Consider the following 23,134-nt stretch of genomic DNA (forward strand, 5'->3'; position numbering starts at 1 on the left):
AATTATTTATTTGCAAGACAGAAGGAGAGAAAGAGAAAGAGTAAGAAAGATACACCTTCCATCTGATGGTTCCCTCTCCAAATGCCTGCAACAGATGGAACTGGACCAGGCTGAAGCCAGGAACCAGGAGCTCCATCAGTCTGTCATGTGGGTGGCAGGGACTCAAGTACTTGAACTTTTATCTGCTGTCTCTAAGGGTGTGCATTAGCAGGAAGCTGGAATCAGAAGTGGAGCTGGAACTCAAACCCAGGACTGTGATATGGGATGTGGGTGTCCCTAGCAGTACTGAACTGCTATGCCAAAAACCCCTCCCTATATTATTTCTTTCAACTGGAAATGAATCTACAATTATCTCAATAAAAATATTAAAGAAAGATACCATGTTTCACCCATCAGATTGGCAAGACAAAAAGAAATCCTCATAGTCTGAAGTGTTGTCAAAAGAGAAAAAAAAAATAAAATGTTGGCCAGGATGTGAGGAACATGTTGCCCTTGCCCACTGCTGCTGGGAGTACAATTTGGTATGGCCACTTTTGATAGTAATATAACAGGCAACCAATAAAACTTAAAACACATACCCTTCCCTGCTCAGCGTTCTTCAGAGTGTACATTCCCTAGGGAAATTCTCCCAGCTAGTCCTGAAGGGATGTGTACAGAAGAGTGCTTATTATAATATTGTTTATAAAAGCAAAGTGTAGAAATACTGTAACTAGCCTGTAATCAGGGAATGGAGATTGTTTATAATACGTAGCATGATAAGGAGCTTCTCTAGAAGTACAGGTAAAAACAGACAAGACAAACTTCCTGGTTCATATATCTTAAATGTAGTAGTAAGGAAACATAAATAAAAAAGCAAATAAATATGATACTGTTTATGTAAAAAATTTTAAATGTGAAGTATGGTTTAAGATCTCAGTATCAAACATATATTAGTGTATAAATACATTTATTTATATAATGTTAAAAACAGACCAGAAGGATATACAGCTATCCCTCAGTATTTATAGAAGAACAGTTCCAGGACCCCCTCTAGTACCAAAATCTTCTGATGCTCCATTCCATAAAATAGCATTGTATTTGCATAAAACTCATGCACATGCCCCACCCATACTTTAAATCATCTCTAGATTACCTGCAATAGCTAATACAATATGAATGCTATGGAAATAGTCCTTATAATGTATTGTTTAGGGAATAATGACAAGACAAACAGTTTGTACTAGTTCAGTACAGATGCAAGGCCTAACTACATAGGTATACAATCCAAGATTGGTTGAATCCAAGGATTTGGAATGCATTAAGATGGAGGACCGATACTTCTCTGTCTCTCTCTCTGTCTGTGACTGCCTTTCAAATAAATAAATAAATAAATAATTTTTTAAAAAAAGATTTATGGGCTGGCGTTATGGCATACCAGGTAAAGCCACTGCCAAGGTTGCTGGTCTCCCATATGGGCACTGGATAGAGTCCCAACTGCTCTACTTCAGTTGCAGCTCCCTGCTAATTAGCATGGGAAAGCAGTAGAGGATGGCCCAAGTGCTTGGGCTCCTGCACCCACGAGGGAGTTTTGGAAGAAGCTCCTGGCTTCTGGCATCAGACTGGCCTAGCTCCAGCTGTTGTGGTAACTTGAGAGAGTGAACCAGCAGATGAAAGATCTCTCTCTCCTTCTCCTCCTCTCTTTCTGTCACTCGGACTTAGAGAGAGGGAGACAGAAAGTGGTCTTCTATTCACTGGTTTACTCCCAAATGGCTGCACCAGCTGAGGAAGCCAGGAGCCAGGAACTCCATCTGGGTCTCCCTTGTGTATAGAAGGGACCTAACTACTTGAGCCATCATCTGCTCTTCCTAAGTGCCTTAGCAGGTAGCAGGATCAGAAGCAGAATAGCTAAGACTCAAACCAGCATGCCAACATGGGATGCAGGTGTCCCAGGCAGAGTCATAACCCACTGCACAACAAAAGCCTGCATCTGCCCTTTTATTTTTTTTTATTTTTATTTTTTTGACAGGCAGAGTGGACAGTGAGAGAGAGAGAGAGAGAGAGAGAGAGAGAAAGGTCTTCCTTTGCCGTTGGTTCACCCTCCAATGGCCGCCGCTGCAGCTGGCGCACCGCGCTGATCCGATGGCAGGAGCCAGGATCCAGGTGCCTTTCCTGGTCTCCCATGGGGTGCAGGGCCCAAGCACCTGGGCCATCCTCCACTGCACTCCCTGGCCATAGCAGAGAGCTGGCCTGGAAGAGGGGCAACCGGGACAGAATCCGGCGCCCCAACCGGGACTAGAACCCGGTGTGCCGGCGCCGCAAGGTGGAGGATTAGCCTATTGAGCCACGGCGCCAGCCTGCCCTTTTATTTTTTTAAAAAAGATTTATTTATTTGAGAGGCAGAGTTAGAGAGAGGGAGAGACAGAGAGAGAGGTCTTCCATCCACTGGTTCATTCCCTAAATGGCTGCAATGGCCAGAGCTGGGCCGATCCAAAGTCAGGAGGCAGGAGCTTCTTCTGGGTCTCCCATGTGGGTGCAGGGACCCAAGCACTTGGGCCATACTCTGCTGCTTTCCCTGGTACATTAGCCTGGAGCTGGATCGGAATTGGAGCTGCTGAGACTCGAACCAGTTCCCATAATCAGTGCCCATATGGGATGCCTATGCTGGAGGTGGCAGCTTTACCCGCTGCGCCACAGGCCCATAACATTTTGCTTAAGCATATGGGCTGCTGGTGTTTGAAACCTGCCCTGTCATTCACTTTCTGACCTTGGGCAGATAATTAAACTCTGAACCTTTTCCTCATGGGGATATTAAAGTACTTATCTCTAGGGCAGTCTTGTGGCACAGCAGGTTAAGCTGCCATTTGGGAGGCCCGAAAGTGAAAACTTTTAACAAGGTTCTAGACAATGCCTCGCATATAGAAATCAGTCAATCATACTAAACAATAATAACAGGCAGCATTTTAATGGTAATTCTTTTATGCCATGCTGTTATATAACAGTTTTGTATATGTGATATTAATAACTAGCTCTTGTTAGTGTTCCTGATTGCCATTTCAGGATCTGGCTTAGTAAACCCTGGTTTTGCTTCGGAAGCAGGCAGGAGATGTGGAAATATCCACGTACTGAGCCCGAGTTGCATCCTTTCCAAGTCAAGTCACAGAGCACCACTGTCCTGCTGGCAGAGGAACCGGACCTGGAAGGGCTGACATGATACCATCACAGTCTAACAGCAAAATCTAGGGCTTCTGCTCCACACTCAGCCATTTAATCAGAAATTAAGAGCTGGCAGATATTGCTGCTCCACTGGTACCCATTCTAAGGAATCCTGAATCATGCTGAATCAGAGAAGTTCAGCCGGTCCCCTCTCCGGACACTTGATAGTTACTTATGGTCCTTGTCATCCTGCAGGTTCTTCAGCAGCAACGTCTCTGGCTTAGTAGCCACTCTGGTAACCCCACTCTGGGTAAGACTGAAAGGCTGAACAGGGATAAAACACAGCTCCGAGGGAAGGGAATGTGACAGGAACCTTTCTTCAAATAGCATTGGCAGTTTTGAGTTAGCTGGCTTTTCTTCTTTTTCAACATCTCTAGTGAAAGGGGTACACCCCGGGGCAAGTTCAGGCAATACAAATACTGTAGGGAAATTTCATTAGTCTACTCTGAAGACGGTCATAATACCCTGTAGCTGTTACTGTTACTGTTCCTAGAGCCAAGCAGTAAAGCTCACAACATGTTTTCTTTCTTTCTTTTTTTTTTTTTTTGCTATGTAAGCTCTTTTAAAACCTGTGGAACACTGTTGGGTACTTCTTTGTCACATTCAATCTCATTTTCTGTAGCTGCTTTTTTTAATAAGTCTTTTTTTTAAAAGATTTATTTATTTATTCAAAATCAGTTACACAGAGAGAGGAGAGGCAGAGAGAGAGAGATCTTCCATCCGATGGTTCACTCTCCAATTGGCCGCAATGGCCGGAACTGCGCCAGTCTGAAGCCAGGAGCCAGGAGCTTCTTCCGGGTCTCCCACGTGGGTGCAGGGGCCCAAGGACTTGGACCATCCTCTACTGCCTTCCCAGGCCACAGCAGAGAGCTGGATCAGAAGAGGAGCAGCCAGGTCTTGAACTGGCACCCATATGGGATGCCAGCGCTTCAGACTAGGGCATTAACTCACTGCACCACAGCGTCGGCCCCTTAGCTGATTTTTTTTTTTAAGATTTATTTATTTCTTTGAAAGGTAGAGTTAGAGAGAAGCAGAGGCAGAGGCAGATAGAGAGAGAGAGAGATCTTCCATCTGCTGGTTCACTTTCCAGATGGCCATAACAGCTGGAGCTGTGCTGATCTGAAGCCAGGAGCCAGGAGCTTCTTCTGGGTCTTCCATGTAGGGGCAGGGGCCCAAAGACTTGGGCCATCTTCTACTTCCCAGGCCATAGCAGGGAGCTGGTTTGGAAGTGGAGCTGCCAGAACTTGAACTGGCACCCATATGGGATACCAGCACTGCAGGCAGCAGCTTTACCCGCTACGCCACAGAACCAGCCCTCTTCAGCTGTTTTTTAAAGTTTTAATATTAGGAACATGCTGGGTCTACCATCAACAGCAAACACTTTATGCAGCATCACAGTGGAAATGGTAAACAAAAAACACACTTTATGACTATTTGAACTTGTTCTCCTGGTGTAGTGTGGATGCATCCAGGCCTTGTGTAGGATATTTTGTGCTTTTCGAACTCAGTGTTAGAGCTTAAGAAGTTACTATTTTCTCTGCAATTGATACTCTACACCCTCCTTCAAAGTCTATAAAGATTAATCAGATTAGGGAGGGGAAATCTATAAAGCTGTGAAAGCATTTTGGTAATAAGACCATATATAATACAAAATCCCATTTTACAACTGACAACTCCAGTGTTATAGGTCAGTACATGAACTACTATGCATTTATTTAGTCTGATTGGAAATGGAGCTTTTCCAAATTGGATTTTAAAACATTTTTACTTTACATTGTTTAGGATAAAAAAAGTTTAAAACAGCTGTAGTGGTTTTTTTTTTTTAAGATTTATTTATTTACTTGAAAGAGTTACACACAGAAAGAGAAGGAGAGGCAGAGAGAGAGAGAGAGAGAGAGGTCTCTATCCACTGGTTCACTCCCCAGTTGGCTGCAATGGCTGGAGCTGCGCTGATCCGAAGCCAGGAGCCAGGAGCTTCTTCCGGGTCTCCCATGTGGGTGCAGGGGCCCAAGGTCTTGAGCCATCTTGTACTGCTTTCCCAGGCCACAGCAGAGAGCTGAATCGGCAGTGGGGCAGCCAGGACTCAAACCGGAGGCCATATGGGATGCCGGCCCTGCAGGCAGCGGCTTTACCCACAATGCCACAGCGCCGGCCCCAGCTTGTTTTAAAGCCCTAAGTTCACTCTGATAACTGCTACCCTTGACTGGCAGTGTTGAGCATCATCTGCCACCTGCCTCCCAGTGATTACGCACTAGTGATCTGAACCCAGGGTCAGTTCCTGATGCTCAGCACAAGGGCTCTCGACCCCTCCTCACCAGCCTGATTTCACAAACCACAGCCTCCGAACCAGGAGGGCGCAGAGCAGGGGCAAAAGCGGATGCAGCACACACAGCCGTCGGCAGAACCGCTGCTGCCAACAGGGACCGCTCGGCCCTCCTCTCAACTGCCCCGTGCACTTAACTTCAAAGGAATGCAAAGCCGCTTGATGGGATCCACGGACAGGGCGTGAGTAATGAACCGAGTCATCTTAAGACCCGTTAGAGCTGCAGAGATTTGGGGTTCGCCCATTCCCCCCACCACGTTTCTAATAAAAGCCATTCCAAACGGGGCGCAACGTTCTAGAACAGTTCACTTGGTGCTGAACAGTCACTGGGTGATGACAGCCGCCTCTGTTATCATCCTCAAGGTATCTATGACCACACTCACCACCTCTTTTGAAGAAAATAAACTAGAAGCCACTGGTGACCGTGACAGCCCGCCCTCTCACCCCCTCAGGTCCCAGCGCGCTACACGGGTCACAGGGGGAATTGTGAGGCGGTGCCCTGCACCCCATTCACAGCTCCCCCCAGGCGAGGCCGCGCCCTCACCAGGCCTTTATTTCCGCAGGAATTTTAGCGAAAGCCAAAACAGACCTCCGGGTCTGCGGCCTAGTACCACGGCCACTTTCCGTTCCTGGAAATCGGGCCCTGTTCTGATAGCCCAGCGCCTAGGGGCAGATTGAGAAGGGGAAAGAACTTCCCCGGGCCCCAAGCTAATCAGAATCCCCTCACCCAGCCCCGGCCCCTGGCATCCCCGGGCTCCAGCGGCCCGGCGGGGCGTGGCCCGGACTCCGGGAAGAGGCCCGGGGTGGGGCCCCGAGGCCAGGGGCCAGGGCCCAGGCGGGAAAGGCCGCGCGCGGCGCACGCCGGGAAGGGCCGCGGCGCGCTGTGGTAAGAGCCCGCCCCGCCCCGCGCCGCGCTTGGGATGGGCGGACCCTCCCCGCGGGCGGCTCTGATTGGTCGGTCGAGCCTCGCGCGCTGATTGGCCGTGTGGGCGAGGCGGAGGAGAGCCGTGCGCAGCGGCGTGTGTGGGGCCGTGTGCAGACCCGCGTGTGGCGCAGGCAAGGACCCTGAAAATAAACAGCCGCTAGCTTGCGAGCCGCCTTCTCCGGGCCTGCGTCCGAGTCTCCGCTGCTGCGGGCCCGCTCCGACGCCGAAGGTGAGAGCTGGGGAGGGTGGGCGCCGGGGCTGGCGCGAGCCGCGGTGTGGGCCGCGGGCCGAGGCAGGCGAGGAGGGTAGAGAGCGGTGGGGCGACGATGGCGGCCGCACTTTGGCCTGCGCTGCTGCTGCGTCAGGCGGGAAGCCCGGCTTCTGCCTCCGCGTCGGACTGGGGTTTCCGGCGCGCCGCGGTCTGGCGACCCTGCCGGCCCTCCTCCTGCCCCGAGAAGCGGGGCTGCCGCGCGTCGGGACCCGCTCCAGGCCAAGGCCGCACCCCAGGCCGCAGGCTTCCGGCGAGGGAGGCCCGACCCGCGCGCCCTTGGGAGCTGAGGCGTCGGGGGCGCGGGGCGCGGGGCCGAGGGTCGATTTGGCGGGAACTTAGTGGAGGGAGGCCGTGGGGTGGGGACGGACCCTGGCTGCGGGGGAAGGGGGGTGGGGAGGGCTCTCGTGCGGGCCATGTGCCGGGGCGGTGGGCCCGCGGGCCATGTGCCAAGAGTTCTGGGAGCCTTCGAAACAGGCCCTTGAGGAAGTCCTTGTGTTAGGGGTGGCCGGACGTTCCGCTGGAAGACTCGGGGGCCTTTGGAATTCATGCTCTCCACAGTCGTTTCCTGAGCCTTGAATTTTTTCTTCTTTTTAATCGTCATTTAAATTCCCTTTTTTAAGTTGCCTGTTTCAGTCTGCCGTTGAAAAAGGGTAGGCTAGGACTCACTTTTCCTCTGTCAGCGTGATTTAGTTTGCGGGGGCTTTTAAGAAACCTCGTTGTCAGAACAGAAAAAAATCAATTTGTCAACCCCCCAGGACCATAGCAGCAGCAGTAGTCTTTGGATCGTTTCTTGGATTAATTAAGCGGATACGAATTACAAGTGAGACACGACGTTTAATTAGCCAGGCCCCATCTAGATTTTCCATAACGTGAAAACCTATTTTAGAACGGCATAATCGCCCGCATTTGGATTTGGGTGTTGATTTTATTATGGCTAAGGCGTCTGCTAGTTGCCACATGTTAGCCACATGGCCTCAGCCACGGAGCACTTGCAGAGGAAGTGACTACATCTGGGCTTGGGGGTCTTAAAGGATTGCTCCGTAATCATCTGGGACTTCAGGTACCGTGTTTCAGGCAATAATTCAGAAGGTGCCACGGAAGCGGTACAGTGAAGAAGCTAAAAGTCCGAATATTTTTTTTTTTTGCCTTTTTGTAAAGTAAAGGTGCATTAATATACATTCCCGCCTTGCTGCTGGATTACATTTTTTAAGAGTACTTTCCCCCCTTTTCTGTTGTTTGAGCCAATTTTGTAGAGACAACCAATTAATCGTTGCATTGGTGAGTTAATGTTTGAATTTAAACTAGCCCTTTTTTTTTTTTATTCGTTTCCTCAAACAGTGTAAATTGAGCATGAGACTTTGAGGATTTTAAAAAGGTGTATGGAATGTCGTCCCTGTTTCTTAGGGTTTTTTTCCTTCCTGTCAGTTTATAAGAAATTCTTATAAAGCATTCAAACTCCTGTAAATCAGTTGAGCCTGATTCTTGTCTACCAGTAGCTCAGCAGGTAGTGGTACATAAAAAAAATGTATTAGAGTCTCAAAGGCTGAATTTAGGACTTGAAGTGTTTTCCAAATTGATTTACTCTTGGTAAATTTTTTTTTAATATACTGGTCATGCATACCTACACCTACCTGCATTCCTCTCCTTAGAAATAAAGTTTTTCCCATAAACCAAAGGTCCACATTCCTTTTCATACTGATAACCAGAGATAATGAATTTCGAACAGATGTGCAGTGTCGTAACTGATTTTGAAAAAACTCAGTGAAAGACCAAGGATATTTAAGATGTAAATGAATTTTTTAACATGGTTTGTGACTGAGTTCTTAACTTTAAAATTCAGCAAAAAATGTGTGGCGCAAACATGAGAATGTGCCAGATGGGTGTTTAAAAGAGATGGGGCCACCTTTGGACTAAACACTTGACCACAGAGAGATTGTGCTTTTTTCTCCCTGCAGGAATGGGAGTTAAACCGTGCTGGCTCTTTGCTCTCCCAGCCCCCTGGTAGTAAGTGGAGAGCCTCTCTCTGTTCTGTGTTGGTAGAATCCCTGTTCTGGCAGTTTCAATCGCTGCTGCAGTAAGGGAATGCCCCATTGAGATTCCAGCAAGCTCTGCGGCATTTTCATATTGTAGGAAGCTACTGGGATAATAAAGCGTTTGATGGCAACGAAGATTCAGGTTCTAAGTAGAGGATTTTGTTAATTAGGAACATAAAAGTCTACAGCGATCACCGGGAGTGGCTCCTTAATTACAAATGGTGGGGATATTAACTATAAAGGCAAATTGCCAGTGTTTGTGTGTCATGAAGGGAAAAAAAATCTTGGCCTAAAAATTCAAGAAAGGTGTATGGCATAGCGAACACACTGTGAATGAGTTCAGAGTCATGGCCGTAGATGAGTAGAGAGAAAAACAGAAGGTAATTTTCATATTAAAACTCAAATGAACTTTTTTTTTTTTACTTGCTAAATGGTGATATTCTTGTGTAGTATGTTTGAAGGAAGGAGTAAGTTGGGTGTCCTGTTAAAAATAGCATTTTCGTGTACTTTATTCTAACCAAATCCTCTGGTGAGGATTTAGAGCTAGGCTGTTAAAATTCTGAGTCTGGTACTTTCTGGCTGTACTGGCTTGGGTAAGTTGCTTGGTCTCAGATATTCAATGTCCTTATTAAAATGGAGCAAGAACACATAACTTGTGTTGTAAGACATAGATATGTGTATTAATTCCTGACTCATAGTAGATATTCAGCTATTAAAACCCTTCAGAGATAAATGGATATAATTAACTAGGGTCGGGGAATAAATGCAGGAGCTTGGGTAACAGAATTAGTTCCAGTAATCTCTTCTCCATTATTCTGGTTAGAGTACAGAAATGTGTCTTGCTTCCATTGAACCTGTACTTTTGTTTTTATTACAGCAGGCTTCAGTACTGTGTTGGGAACACCAAACTGATTAATTTGTAGTAAAATAATGAGTGAATGCGTTCAGAGGGTGCAGAAGTGTCACTTTGGGCTAAATGCAGGGAGGGCAGGAACAGAGATGCGGGAGGGATAATCCCGAGCTTGGGGGAAATAACTAGGATATATGTCACACAAATGTGAATCTTCGTTGCCAGTTTGCCTTCACTGACATGAGTACCAGACTGTTTTAAAGATTTACTTTTATTTATTTGAAAGGCAGCATTAGAGACAGAAGGAGGTACAGAGCAAGATCTTTCATCTGCTGGTTCACTCCCCCAGTGACTGCAATAGCAGGGGCTGGGCCAGGCTGAAGCCAGGAGCTTCATCTCGGTCTCCCACATGGGACAGGGGCCCAAGGACTTGGGCCTTCTGCTGTTGCTTTCCCAGTTGCACTAGCAGAGAGATGGACTGGAAGTAGAGCAGCCTGGAACAAACTGGCACCAAAACAGGATGCTGCCATTGCAGGTGGTGGCCCAACCCACCAAGCCATATCACCGGCCCCTGTACCAGACTTAAGACACAAAACCACCAGACCTCTTAAATCTAATAGTGTACAGAATATGGTCCAGGCTAGTAACACGGGTTGCGCCAGTTTGTGTCCCAGCTGCTCCAGCTACAATTCAGCTCCCTGCTAATGCACCAGGGAAGCAGCAACTGCACCAACATGGGAGACAAGGGTGAAGCTCCTGGCTTGGACCTGGCCCAGCCCTGGCCATTACGTCCATCTGGGAAGTGAATCAGATGATGGGAGATTTCTGTCTCTCCGTATCTGTAACTCTGCCTTTCAAATAAATAAATCTTAAAAAAAAAAAAAAAAAAAAAAAAACTAGTAACAACAGTTTCAAATCTCTACCCTAGAAAATAGATTGAATATAAGCAGCAACAGGAATGCTAGGGATAAAAGTAACCCTAGCAAAGCATGATTTGTATTGGGCAGATGGCACTGTTTCATCGTTTCCCTGATACCTCCTGGACACCAGGGACAGCTGGCATAATTCAAGAGGCATTATCACCTCTTGAAGTATTGTTTGTGTCTGAAATTTTTTTTCTATAATGTACATTTTTAAGATTTATTTATCCTAAAGTCAGAGTTACGCAGAGAGTTCCATCTGATGGTTCACTCCCCAATTGGCCGCAACAGCCAGAGCTGTGCCGATCCGAAGCCAGGAGGTTCCTCCGGGTCTCCCACAAGGGTGCAGGGGCCCAAGGACTTGGGCCATCTTCTGCTGGTTTCCCAGGCCATAGCAGAGAGCTGAATCAGAAGTGGAGCAGCTGGGTTTCGAGCCGGCGCTTCAGACCAGGTGTTAACCTGCTGTGCTACAGCACTGGCCCCTGAAAATTTTATATATACAAATTGAAACTGAGAGTTGAAACTTAAAAGCATTTCTAGGGAGTGGGTATTTGGTGCCTTGGTTAAGCTGCTGCTTATGATGCCTGCATCACATATCCCAGTGTCTGGGATGGAGTCCCAACTCCACTTTGAATTCCAGCTTCTTGCTGAGGTGCACCCTGGGAGTTAACATGTGATGGCACAAGTAGTTGGGTCCCTGACACCAAGACCTTGTTGGAGTTCCTGGTCCCCTATTTCAACCTTGCCAGGCCTTGGCTCTTGTGGGCATGAATGAACCAGCAGATGGAAGATTTCTTTTAATAAATTAAAAATAAATGCATCTGATTTCTGATAGTTGAAAATGTGAATCACTTGAAAATCACCCACTTTTCCTCTTAATCTCTTTGTCATTGTATTGAGGAAATGGGCTATAAAATGGGAGATACGAATTTTTTTTTAAAGATTTATATTTTTACTTGAGAGGCAGAGTTACAGACAGAAGGAGAGGGTCTTGCATCCAATGATTCAGTCCCCAAATGGCCACAGCGGCCAGACGTGGGCCCATCAGGAGCCTGGAGCCTCTTCTGGATCTCCCATACGTGTGCAGGGGCCCAAGCACTTGGGCCATCCTCTACTTCTTTCCCAGGCCATCAGCAGGGAGCTGGTCTGGAAGTGTATCAGCTGGGACACCAACTGTCGCCCATATGGATGCTGGCACCACAGGCCGATGCTCAACCTGTGCCAAGGTGGCTCCACTTTTAACCTGCTGTGTAGGCATTGTAATGCGTTGTGTGTATAAGCCAGTGGTTAAGCTGTTTTAAGTGTTTAATCCAGACTTACCCAAAATCTACCAAAATCTAATTCTTTTACTGCTTTGTCAGGGTACATCATTGCAGTGTAGATATGTGTTTTTTTTGTTTGTTTTTATTTATTTATTTATTTATTTATTTTTTAATTAAAAGCAAGAGAATCTGTCCTCCTGCTGCCTGACAACAGTGAAAATACAGTCTTTTGGTGGCCCCCGCCCCAGCCTTAAGTTACTATATGTGCAGCATTCCGTAAAATAGTACCAGCGTCTGATTGTGAATTCTTGGAGAAAATCCTGGGTGGCTGCTGGTTTAAGTGACCTCAGGTGAAAATGCCTCAGACATAGATGTACGTTGCGTTAAATAATCTAAAATGTGCTTTCATTGCTTAACATGCAACAGCTTAGCTTTATTACAAATAGGAATCACAAAAAGAACATCTGAAAGTAGAAGTTAATTCTGTCATGCTTTGTTTTCTGTTTTTTCAGTTGTATTGGGACTGTCTTTAGGGTGGTGGACCTCTGTTAGCGGAACTGGATCCTAAAACTTAATTGGCACAGAATCTGACCTATGATTTCCCAAAGCTGGGAGTTTCAGAGAGTGATTAGAGTTACTCTTTAATGAGTATGTATTTGAAAATATATTGTTAACTTTGATGTGTCTTGCTTTCATGATTGCTTAATTCTTGTGATAGCAAGAACTTTGAGTGCTTTTTTGTACTTACATTGGATTGAGTCCATACAAGATAGATAGTTTCATTCAGCAAATAACTATAAACATCCCCCACCAGCAATTAAAATACCGAGCTACATAACTGCTGCTGAAAGGATAGCTATATAGAGAATAGTGATAGTTCAAAGGTAAATTATTTGGGCTTTGCCCTCAAAGAACATGATAAAAGTCTGTATGGTAATTCCACCAGACAGATACTATCAAAGTGTCACAAGTTTTAACAGGAAGAATAGTTTCAGACTGGAATATATGGCCAGAGTTGGCATTTGAGTTGGTCCTTGAAGGCTGACAAGGTTGTGACAGGTGGAGGGTGAGGACAAGAGGACATGCAATGAAATTACAGCCGGGAGCTGTCCCAGACATTGAGAATAATAGTCAACTTTATCAGCTTGGCCTTCCTTTAGTTTCCTTAGGAATAACATGAAATTCTCTAAAGACCTTTTTTTTTCTGGACAGGCAGAGTGGACAGTGAGAGAGACAGAAAGGCCTTCCTTTTTGCCGTTGGTTCACTCTCCGATGGCTGCCGCGGCCGGTGTGCTGCGGCCGGCGCATCACGCTGATCCAAAGTCAGGAGCCAGGTGCTTCTCCTGGTCTCCCATGGGGTGCAGGGCCCAAGCACTTGGGCCATCCTCCACTGCACTCCCGGGTCACAGCACAGAGCTGGCCTGGAAGAGGGGCAACCAGGACTAGAACAGGGTGTGCCGGCGCTGCAGGCAGAGGATTACCCTATTGAGCCACGGCTGCTGGCCTAAAGACATTTTTTAAACAAGATAAAATATTTCTTTTGTTTTGTTTTAAAAGATGTATTTATTTGAAAGGCGGAGTTACAGAGAGAGAGAGAGCTTGTATCTGCTGGTTCACTCCCCTAATGCCGCAACGGCTGAACTGGGCAAGTTTGAAGCCAGGAGCTTCTTCCAGGTCTCATGTAGGCACCAGAGATCCAAGCACTTGGGCCATTCTGTGCTGCTTTCTTAGGTGCATTAACAAGGAGCTGAACCAGAAATAGAGCAGCCAGGACTCTTAGCCAGTGCCCATATGGGATGCCCTCGTCACAGACAGTTGCTTTACTTGCTACACAACAACTTGGGCCCCAGTGACATCCCATTTTTAAAACAATAATGTAAACAAAGGTACATGATAATCATACTTTACAGACTTTCTCAGTGTTTTACAGATATGTGGAGTATTTACAAATGCTGTTCATGTAGTAAAGACTGGTTGGAATTTTCCCTGTGCTTACTCCTCAGTAAATAAGAGTGTATTGGTATTATGTAGACATTTTTAAGAAATAGAGAAAGGCAATTTTCCTAAAAAGAATTAGTTTTAACATTTGGAAATATAGAAATGAGATATAGTTTTAAGATAAACATAAAAGGGGGACTGGCACTGTGGCGCATCAGGTTAAAGCCCCTGCCCAGTGCTGGAATCCCATGTGGGGGCTGGTTCAAGTCCTGGCTGCTCCACTTCCAATCCAGCTCTCTGCTATGGCCTGGGGAAGCAGTAGAAGATAGCCCAAGTTCTTTGGACCCTGCACCATTGTGGGAGACCTGGAAGAAGCTCTGGGCTCCTGGCTTCAGATCAGCTCAGCTCTGGCCGTTGAGATCATCTGGGAGTGCACCAGCAGATGGAAGACTATAGCGCTGGCTCTACCTCTCACTAACTCTTTCAAATAAATAAAAATAAATCTTAAAAAAAAAGTGAACATAAGAATGCCCAAGTTAATATTTTAAAGCACCATTCAGTTAAAGCGTTTACATTCACTATAAAAAATGTTGCAAGAGATCTAACACTAATTGCTGTTATGCAGATTGCACTTAAAAATTGTTGGGTAGTGAAGACCTTAGTAAATACATTTATACATAAGATGAATGTTAGAATGGGGATCTGCCTCCTATGATAAGGAGTATGCTTCTGAAATAATGGACAATACATGGGCTTAATGTTACTAAAGAGCCAAAAGAGCCAAGTCTATCACAAGGGACCAGTTTTTTGGAAATGTAGACCTGCTGTGTGACTGGATTGGCTAAAGGGAGAAAGCAGATTATATACCAGTTACTTAAATCCACTGGAAAGACCTCTTTAAAAATCATGCACCATATGTCAATGGTTTTGTTTTACTTAGGTTTAGTCCTAATTTATTTTAATGAACAATTCTTTTAAAATGTATTTATTTGAAGGCAGAGTTACAGAGAGGGAGGGGCAGAGAAGTCTAACATCTGCAGGTTCACTCCCCAGATGGCCGCAACCTCTGGAGCCACACTAATCCAGAGCCAGGCGCTTCTTCCAGGTCTCCCATGTGGATGCAGAGGCCCAAGGACTTGGGCCATCTTCCACTTCCCTAGGCCATAGCAGAGAGCTGGATTGGAAATGGAGCAGCTGGGACTCAAAACCAGTGCCCATATGGAATGCTGGCACTCGAGCCAGCAGCTTTACCTGCTATGCCACAGCACCAGCCCCTTAATAAACAATTTAAGACTAAAAATTTGTTGACGGGAAAACCAACATCTGAAACTTTGGTGTATAAAAAGTTTTGCCATTGCCACTGAGAGGTGCGTATCTGTTTTTGCAGAGTAGTTTATATAGTCTTATTAGACACTTAACAGGGTAATTTTATTTTTTTATCTAACTTGGATAATGGTGCTTTCCCTGAATAATTCATACTGACGTAACTTTGTAACCAATTTTTGGTTGAGTATTAGAATAAAAGAAATAGAGCTTAATATTTAAAGTTACTTTAAATAGTTGGCTTTCTGTAAGTATTCTCTTTCCCTCCCTGCATATACTTTGGCTTTGAATCTAGAAATAAGACAAAGTGAGGAAAGAAACAATTTGCTAACAGTTGGTTAACAGTTGTTGAGTGGTTACATTTTTTGAGTTGATATTTCTGTCCCAAAAGTAAACCTGAAATTTCAGTTGCTGACTTTATCTTACTGATATCTGATGATTCATTGACAAGGTGAGGCTCATTGATCTGAAAAGCTCCCAAATCCAAAGTTTTTTGAGCACTGACAAATGACATGAGTAGAACATTGTAAGTCATGAGACTTTCATGCGCAAAATTAATCAAATTGTATAAAATCACCATTAGGCTATGTGTGTAAGGTATATGTGAAACCCAAGATAATTGGCATGCTCAGACTTGGGACCCATCCATCCCTAAGATAGCTCATATATGCAAACATTCTTTTTATTTATTTATTTGAAAGAGTTACACAGAGAGGAGGAGAGGCAGAGAGAGCAGTCTTCCATCCACTGGTTTACTGGAGTTGCGCCGATCGGAAGCTAGGAGCCAGGAGCTTCTTGGTCTCCCACGAGGGTGCAGGGGCCCAAGGCTTTGGGCCACCTTCTGCTTTCCCAGGCCACAGCAGAGTGGATTGGAAGTGGAGCAGCAGGTGGCAGCTTTACCTCTACGCCACCATGCTGGCCCCATATATGCAAACATTCTAATCCCAAACACTTTTGGTCTTTCTTGGGCATTTAAGATAAAGGGTACTTAATATACATGTTTTTTCCTTTTCCAGTATGAAACAAGCAGGGTGTTGTGGTTTGTTTGTTTTTAATATTTATTTATTTGAAAGGCAGAGGTAGAGAGAGATAGGTATCTTCCATCTGCTGGTTCACTCCCCAAATGGCCCCAATGGTGGGGCCTGGAGCTTCTTCCATATCTGGGTACAGGGGCTCAAGCACTTGGGCCATTTTCAGCTGCTTTCCCAGGGTATAGCAGAGAGCTGGATTGGAAGTAGAGCAGCAGGGACTTGTACCTGTACCCCTATGGGATGCCAACACTACAGGCAGTGGCTTTACCCACTACACCACAGCACTGGCCCCACAAACAAGTCTTTGTGAAGCAGTGTGAAGGGACTTAATGACTATAGTTTCTTCTGACAAGCAGTGTCCATTATACCTATGGATCCATAAATATGCTGTGCAGCTAAAATGTTAGATTCCTGTCAAAAATCAGATTGCAGAGAATTTGGGATAGTTGAGTACTGAGTTCTTTTGAATATTTGAGAATGGAAGCATTTTGAAACTAAAAACTTAAGCTTAATTATTGCTGCATGTTGCAGTTACTGACACCGAGGGATAAAAAAGATTCATTTATTTGAAAGGATTAAGAGAAAGAGGAAGAGATAGCTCTTTCTACTGGTTCACTTCCTCAATGGCCACAGTGGCCAGCACTGGGCCAGCCTGAAGCCAGGAATTTTATACAGGTCTACTATATGGGTGGCAGGGGCCGACACACCTGGGACATCTTCCACTGCTTTTCTTATGTCATTCATAGGGAGCTGGATTGGAAGTGGAGCAAGCAGGACACTAACTGGCACACGTTAGGGATGTTGGTGTTTTGTGTATTGGTTTTACTTGCTACACCACAATGCCAGCCCCAAGAAGATATTTTAAAAACCTTATGTGTTGGGGCAGCACTGTGACATAGCAGGTAAAGCCATTGCCTGCAGTGCCAGCATCTCATGGTTGCCAGTTCAAGACATGGCTGTTCCACTTCTGATCTAGCTCTCTTGCTATGGTCTGGGAAAGCAGTAGAAAAAGGCCCAAGTCCTTGGGCCCCTGCATCTGTGTGGGAGACCCAGACGAAGCTCCTGGCTTTGGAGAAAGCAGTATTAGATGACCCAAGCGCTTGGGTTCCTGCACCCATGTGGGAGACCCAGAAGATCCTGGCTCCTGGCTTCAGATTGGCTCAGCTCTGGCCACAAATGGCCGTTGTGGCCATTTGTGGAGTGAACCAGTGGCTGGAAGACCTTTCTCTGTCTCTCATCTCACTGTCTAACTCTTCCTCTCAAATAAATAAAACCTTTAAAAAAAAAAAAAAACACCTTATGTGTCATAGTGACAGTAGAATTAAGGGTAAAAATATTCAGATAGGGAAATATGGAAATACTAAATTGTTTCCCATTTCATTCTGTGCTATTCTAGGAATAGCCTTGGTCTATTTTTAGATTGTTACATAAGTACAACATACATTTGCTTTAGTTTTATTTTGAAATACTTAGTTAAGGAGTCGGCTATGGCATTGCAGATATTTTGTTTTAATATAAAATTATGTTACAGAATTCACTTGGAAAGAGAAGATGGGAAAATACAATTTTTTCTTCTGCTGTTTAACTATGGTGTACGTCATTTTTTCCCAATATTTTTTAGTATACCTGTAGGCTAGATATAATTTTTATATATATATATTTTTTCAAAAATATTCTCTGAAAACTGGATGATATCTCAACTGCTGATTTACTCCTTAAATATGTGCAGTAGCTGGGGTTAGGCCAGGCCAAAGCCAGGAGCTGGGAACTCATCTGGTCTCCCACATAGGCTGCAAGGACCCAAGTATTTGAGCCATCACCTGCTACCTCCCAGGATACATATAGAGTAGGAAACTGAAATCAAGAGTGGAGCTGGAATTCAAACCAAGGCACTCAGATAGGAGATGCAGGTATCCCAAGCTGGGTGTGTTCAGCCACATTCTGTGCCCCTCCAGCCAACCCTTGAATTTAGAGCTTGTCTGCTCTAAAACTGTCTCACTTGAGGCAAGTGCTGTGGTATGAATAGATACCGTTTTAAGTGTTAAGGTTACACAGATTATTTTCCATCAATCACCTTCAGGATTTGTACAACTCCCATTAATTTGGGTTATCCAATTTTGTAACCAGTACATGACTTCAGTTTCCCAAAATGAAACCATGTGGCTCATAACCATGAGTGTCTAATTAGTTGTACTTGGAATTGAGTGTTAGCTACTGCTTTTTTTTTTTTAATTTATTTATTTGAAAGGCTGTGTGTGTGTGTTGCTGGCTCACTAGCACAACACAAAGATCTTCCATCCACTGGTTCACTCACCAAAGGGCTTCAATGGCCAGGCTGAAGCCTACTTCATATGTTGGGTGGCAGGGGCCCAAGTACTTGGGCCATCATCCACTGCTTTCTCAGGTGCATTCATGGGGAGCAGGATCAGAAGTGGGATGCCAGGATATGGGAAGCAGCAGCTTAACCCACTGCATCATACCACCCCCAATTATCAAGTGTGTCTGATGACTGTTCATGATACTCTTTTGAAGTCCCAACATCCCATCGATACTTTTCATATACATATTACTCCATATATGCTGCCTGTCACTCATTTCAAAGATCAGAAATTGTATAATATATACATTATCTTACAATTTGCTTTTTACTTTTAATGTTTTAAATAGATGTTTAATTTCCTGTCTAGTGTAGTAGCTAGTTATTTCATCTGAGAATAATTTTACAAAAATGCACTTCTAATGGAATTAAAGCTAGAAATCTCAAGTGGTTTAATGTTGTTATTTTTAATATTTTAAAGATCTAACTGCAGCCATGAGCAGCAATGAGTGCTTCAAATGTGGACGATCTGGCCACTGGGCCCGGGAATGCCCTACTGGTGGAGGCCGTGGTCGTGGAATGAGAAGCCGCGGCAGAGGTGGTTTTACCTCGGATAGAGGTATTTTTGTCGAATAAGAAATTTTGAAATATATCAGTATTTATTAGTATCAAGACTGGTCTAATTAGCCAAATTCTCTTTGTTTTTGTTTAAAATAGGTTTCCAGTTTGTTTCCTCATCTCTTCCAGACATCTGTTACCGCTGTGGTGAGTCTGGCCATCTTGCCAAGGATTGTGATCTTCAGGAGGATGGTAAGTATTTAACACTTCCTTTCATATCCCTCTAGAATTTGGAGAGATGAGCTTTTATACTGCACATAGCATTGGAAGGGATTTTCCACCTTTGAAGTTTTGTGTTGTGGTTTAAAGTATAACTTGATAAAGGTTTTATAGTCTTGGTCTGCTTCTTTTCCTTATTGTTGAAGCCTGCTATAACTGCGGTAGAGGTGGCCACATTGCCAAGGACTGCAAGGAGCCCAAGAGAGAGCGAGAGCAATGCTGCTACAACTGTGGCAAACCAGGCCATCTGGCTCGTGACTGTGACCATGCCGATGAGCAGAAGTGCTATTCTTGTGGAGAATTTGGACACATTCAAAAAGACTGCACCAAGGTGAAGTGCTATAGGTAAGTTGGAATCTCGGTAAAGGAAAACTGCAAATATTTTTCTAGGGATGGATTAGCTATGAGTAAGTAGATGGATTTAATCAGTACTTTTAGTGAAAGCTGTAGCCAGATGAAACCAGCGTTTGGTATACATCCATCCTATCTGTATATCCGTCCATAATTTGCCATGGTAGCTTGTTTATGGCACCTACCTGGACATTTTATAATAATGGAATTTCTTTTTTTTTCTTTTTTTTTTTTTATTTGACAGGCAGAGTGGAGAGTGAGAGAGAGAGAGACAGAGAGAAAGGTCTTCCTTTACCGTTGGTTCAGCCTCCAATGGCCACTGCGGTCGGCGCGCTGTGGCCGGTGCACCGCACTGATCCAAAGCCAGGAGCCAGGTGCTTTTCCTGGTCTCCCATGCGGGTGCAGGGCCCAAGCACTTGGGCCATCCTCCACTGCACTCCCGGGCCACAGCAGAGAGCTGGACAACCGGGACTAGAACCTGGCACCCCAACGGGGACTAGAACACGGTGTGCCGGTGCCGCAAGGCGGAGGATTAGCCTATTGAGCCGTGGCGCCGGCCGGGGAATTTCTTAATAATTAAACTATGAGTGTTACCATTGTTTGAATCCTCTAGGGAATTGGTTGAAGCTATATAATTCATATACATTGATGTTTTGTCATGTAACAAGAAATATCTGAGTTGACATACAGTACGGTGTACATATATATAACGTTCACTTTGGTAGCTTTTGGTGTATACATACCCATGAAAATGTAAGAGTTTGTGTAGTTCATCTTAGCTCGTGCTTTGGTGCTGATTTCTTATGCAAGAATTTTTTTTTTTTTAAGATTATTTATGTATTCTAAAGGCAGAGATAGAAAAGTCTTCCCTCTGTTGGCTCACTCCCCAAATGCTCAATAACTGGAGTTGGTCCAATCCAAAGCCATGGGCCCAAGGACGGACTTGGACTGTCTTCTGCTTTCCCAGGCCTTAGCAGAGAGCTGGGTCAGAAGTGGAGCACCTGGGGCTATAGCCAGCATGCGGGTGGGATGCTGGCATTGCAGGCCTCAGCTTTACCCACTATGCCACAGCGTCAGCCCCAAGAAATTTTAATTCTATAACTTAAACTGTCTGATTAGCTCTATTTAAATCTTCCTTTGCCTTAGTTTATTGACAGTCTATTACTGTGTTTACAAATGTATTGCTTAGCTTGATGGCTTTTTGTTCTGCATTGGATTTTGGTTTAGTGGATCATTTTGCTTTCAGAATGTCATTGTGAAGACTTTCTAATTTCCTTTTTAGGTGTGGTGAAACTGGTCATGTAGCCATCAACTGCAGCAAGACAAGTGAAGTCAACTGTTACCGCTGTGGCGAGTCAGGGCACCTTGCACGGGAATGCACGATCGAGGCTACAGCCTAATTATTTTCCTTTGTCGCCCCTCCTTTTTCTGATTGATGGTTGTATTATTTTCTCTGAATCCTCTTCACTGGCCAAAGGTTGGCAGATAGAGGCTACTCCCAGGCCAGTGAGCTTTACTTGCCGTGTAAAAGGAGGAAAGGGGTGGAAAAAAAACGACTTTCTGCATTTAACTACAAAAAAAGTTTATGTTTAGTTTGGTAGAGGTGTTATATATAATGCTTTGTTAAAGAACCCCCTTTCCGCGCCACTGGTGAATAGGGATTGATGAATGGGAAAAGTCGAGTCAGACCAGTAAGCCCGTTCTGGGCTTCTTGAATATATTCCCATGTAGGAGGTAAAACCAATTCTGGAAGTGTCTGTGAACTTCCATAAATAACTTTAATTTTAGCATAATGATGGCCTTGGATTGTCTGACCTCAGTAGCTATTAAATAACATCAAGTAACATCTGTATCAGGCCCTCATAGAACATACAGTTGGGTGGGAGTAAACAAAATAAAGACAGACATGCGTGTTAGTGGCTATGCGAGAGACATCGAGATAAAAGCCTAAACAGGAACAACTTCATCACAGCGTTGATGCTGAACGTACAGATGATGATGGCAAAGGTTTAGAACACATTTTTTCAAAGACTAAATCTAAAACCCAGAGTAAACATCGATGCTCAGAGTTAGCATAATTTGGAGCTATTCAGGAATTGCAGAGAAATGCATTTTCACAGAAATCAAGATGTTATTTTTGTATACTATATCACTTAGACAACTGTGTTTCATTTGCTGTAATCAGTTTTTAAAAGTCAGATGGAAAAAGCAACTGAAGTCTTAGAAAATAGAAATGTAATTTTAAACTATTCCAATAAAGCTGGAGGAGGAAGGGGAGTTTGACTAAAGTTCTTTTTGTTTGTTTCAGATTTTCATTAATGTACATAGTGCAAAATGCCATATTAAAGAGGGGATTGTGGAGGACTGAAAGCTGACAGTTTGGACTTTTTCTTTTTGTACTAACACAGTCATGACTTCAGTAAAACATAATTGCTATATGAGGACACAAGGTTTGGGAACTTTGAGATGTCTTGCAGAGCTATAGAAAACTTCATTGTAACGATACCTTTTAGTTTTGTGTTTCTTTTGAACATTTCTTTTAAAGATTGACTTATTTGAAAAGGCAGAGAAATCTTGCATCTTAACTCCCCATATGCCTGTCACAGCTAGGCAGAAGGCAGCAGTCTGCGACCCAGTCTGGTTTTCCACGTGGGTGGCAAGGACCGAAGTACTTAAGCCATCACCTGCCTCTCTCCCGACTGTGTGCATCAGGAAGCTGGGTGAGAAGCTAGGGCTCAGCAAGTTGATGTCCCCAGAAGCATCTCGAACACCATGCCAAACACTTGCCCTCCTGCCTTTTATGTTATTGAAAGGTTTTTTATTGTGTGAGAGACAGCTCTCTGACCACAACAGAACCCAACTATTTATCACTACTGCCTCCCAGCATCTATACCAGCCTAATCCTAGGAACTCCCAGTGTGGGATGCCAGCATATTTTGCAAGAAATAGGCCTGGTGTAGTTAGTTCAGGACCACTTTAAATGCATGGCTACTATCTTTGGGACCAAGCAGGTAGAGCTCCAACTAGGTTTCTCATATATATGGGTAGCAGGAACACCAAGCACTTGTGTTATCAAATGCTGCTTTCTCAGGTATATTAGCAGGGAGCTGGATCAGAGGCTGAGTATCTAGGACTCAAGTGCACTCAGTAGAGATGCTGGCTGGCATTGTATTCAGCAGCTTAACTGCCACAGCACAGGTCCCTCCCTGTCTGGTTAAACTCCTTTCAAATGAAAAAGTTAAATTACTGAAACCATGTAGGACTGAGACATATCCATCCTAAAGCAAAATTCTTCACCTAATTGTAAATCTCAAAAAGTTACTGCTTTCAGGACTGGTGCTATGGCATAGCAGGTAAAGCTGCTGCCTATGGCACCAGCATACCATGTGGGTGGCAGTCCCAGCTCCTACACTTCTTTTTTTTTTTTTTTTTTTTTTTTGACAGGCAGAGTGGACAGTGAGAGAGAGAGAGAGAGAGAAAGGTCTTCCTTTGCCGTTGGTTCACCCTCCAATGGCCGCCGCGGCCCGCGCACCGCGCTGATCCGATGGCAGGAGCCAGGAG

At 44.8% G+C, this 23,134-nt stretch overlaps 1 protein-coding gene across 8 annotated transcripts in view; it reads left to right on the plus strand.

Annotated features, from left to right (window-relative positions):
• Positions 1-21,943, plus strand: part of CNBP (CCHC-type zinc finger nucleic acid binding protein) — an 80,966-nt gene extending 59,023 nt beyond the window's left edge. For 2 of the 8 annotated variants that reach the window (XM_051851777.2, XM_089306569.1), the window contains exons 4-7: positions 18,867-18,983; positions 19,103-19,195; positions 19,369-19,567; positions 20,856-21,943. In XM_051851777.2, coding sequence (XP_051707737.1) covers positions 18,881-18,983; positions 19,103-19,195; positions 19,369-19,567; positions 20,856-20,973 — 513 coding nt within the window. In that variant the 5' untranslated portion in view covers positions 18,867-18,880 and the 3' untranslated portion in view covers positions 20,974-21,943. Of the gene's footprint in view, positions 1-6,548; positions 6,670-18,866; positions 19,005-19,102; positions 19,196-19,368; positions 19,568-20,855 lie in introns of those variants that run through there. The other 6 variants (XM_089306566.1, XM_070051017.1, XM_008260336.5 and 3 more) reach the window with 5 other exon arrangements.
• The last annotated feature ends 1,191 nt before the right edge of the window (positions 21,944-23,134 follow it).

The sequence above is a fragment of the Oryctolagus cuniculus genome, chromosome 10 (genome assembly GCF_051225735.1).
Source record: "Oryctolagus cuniculus isolate XC-2025 breed Fujian yellow rabbit chromosome 10, ASM5122573v1, whole genome shotgun sequence".
NCBI lineage: Eukaryota > Metazoa > Chordata > Mammalia > Lagomorpha > Leporidae > Oryctolagus > Oryctolagus cuniculus.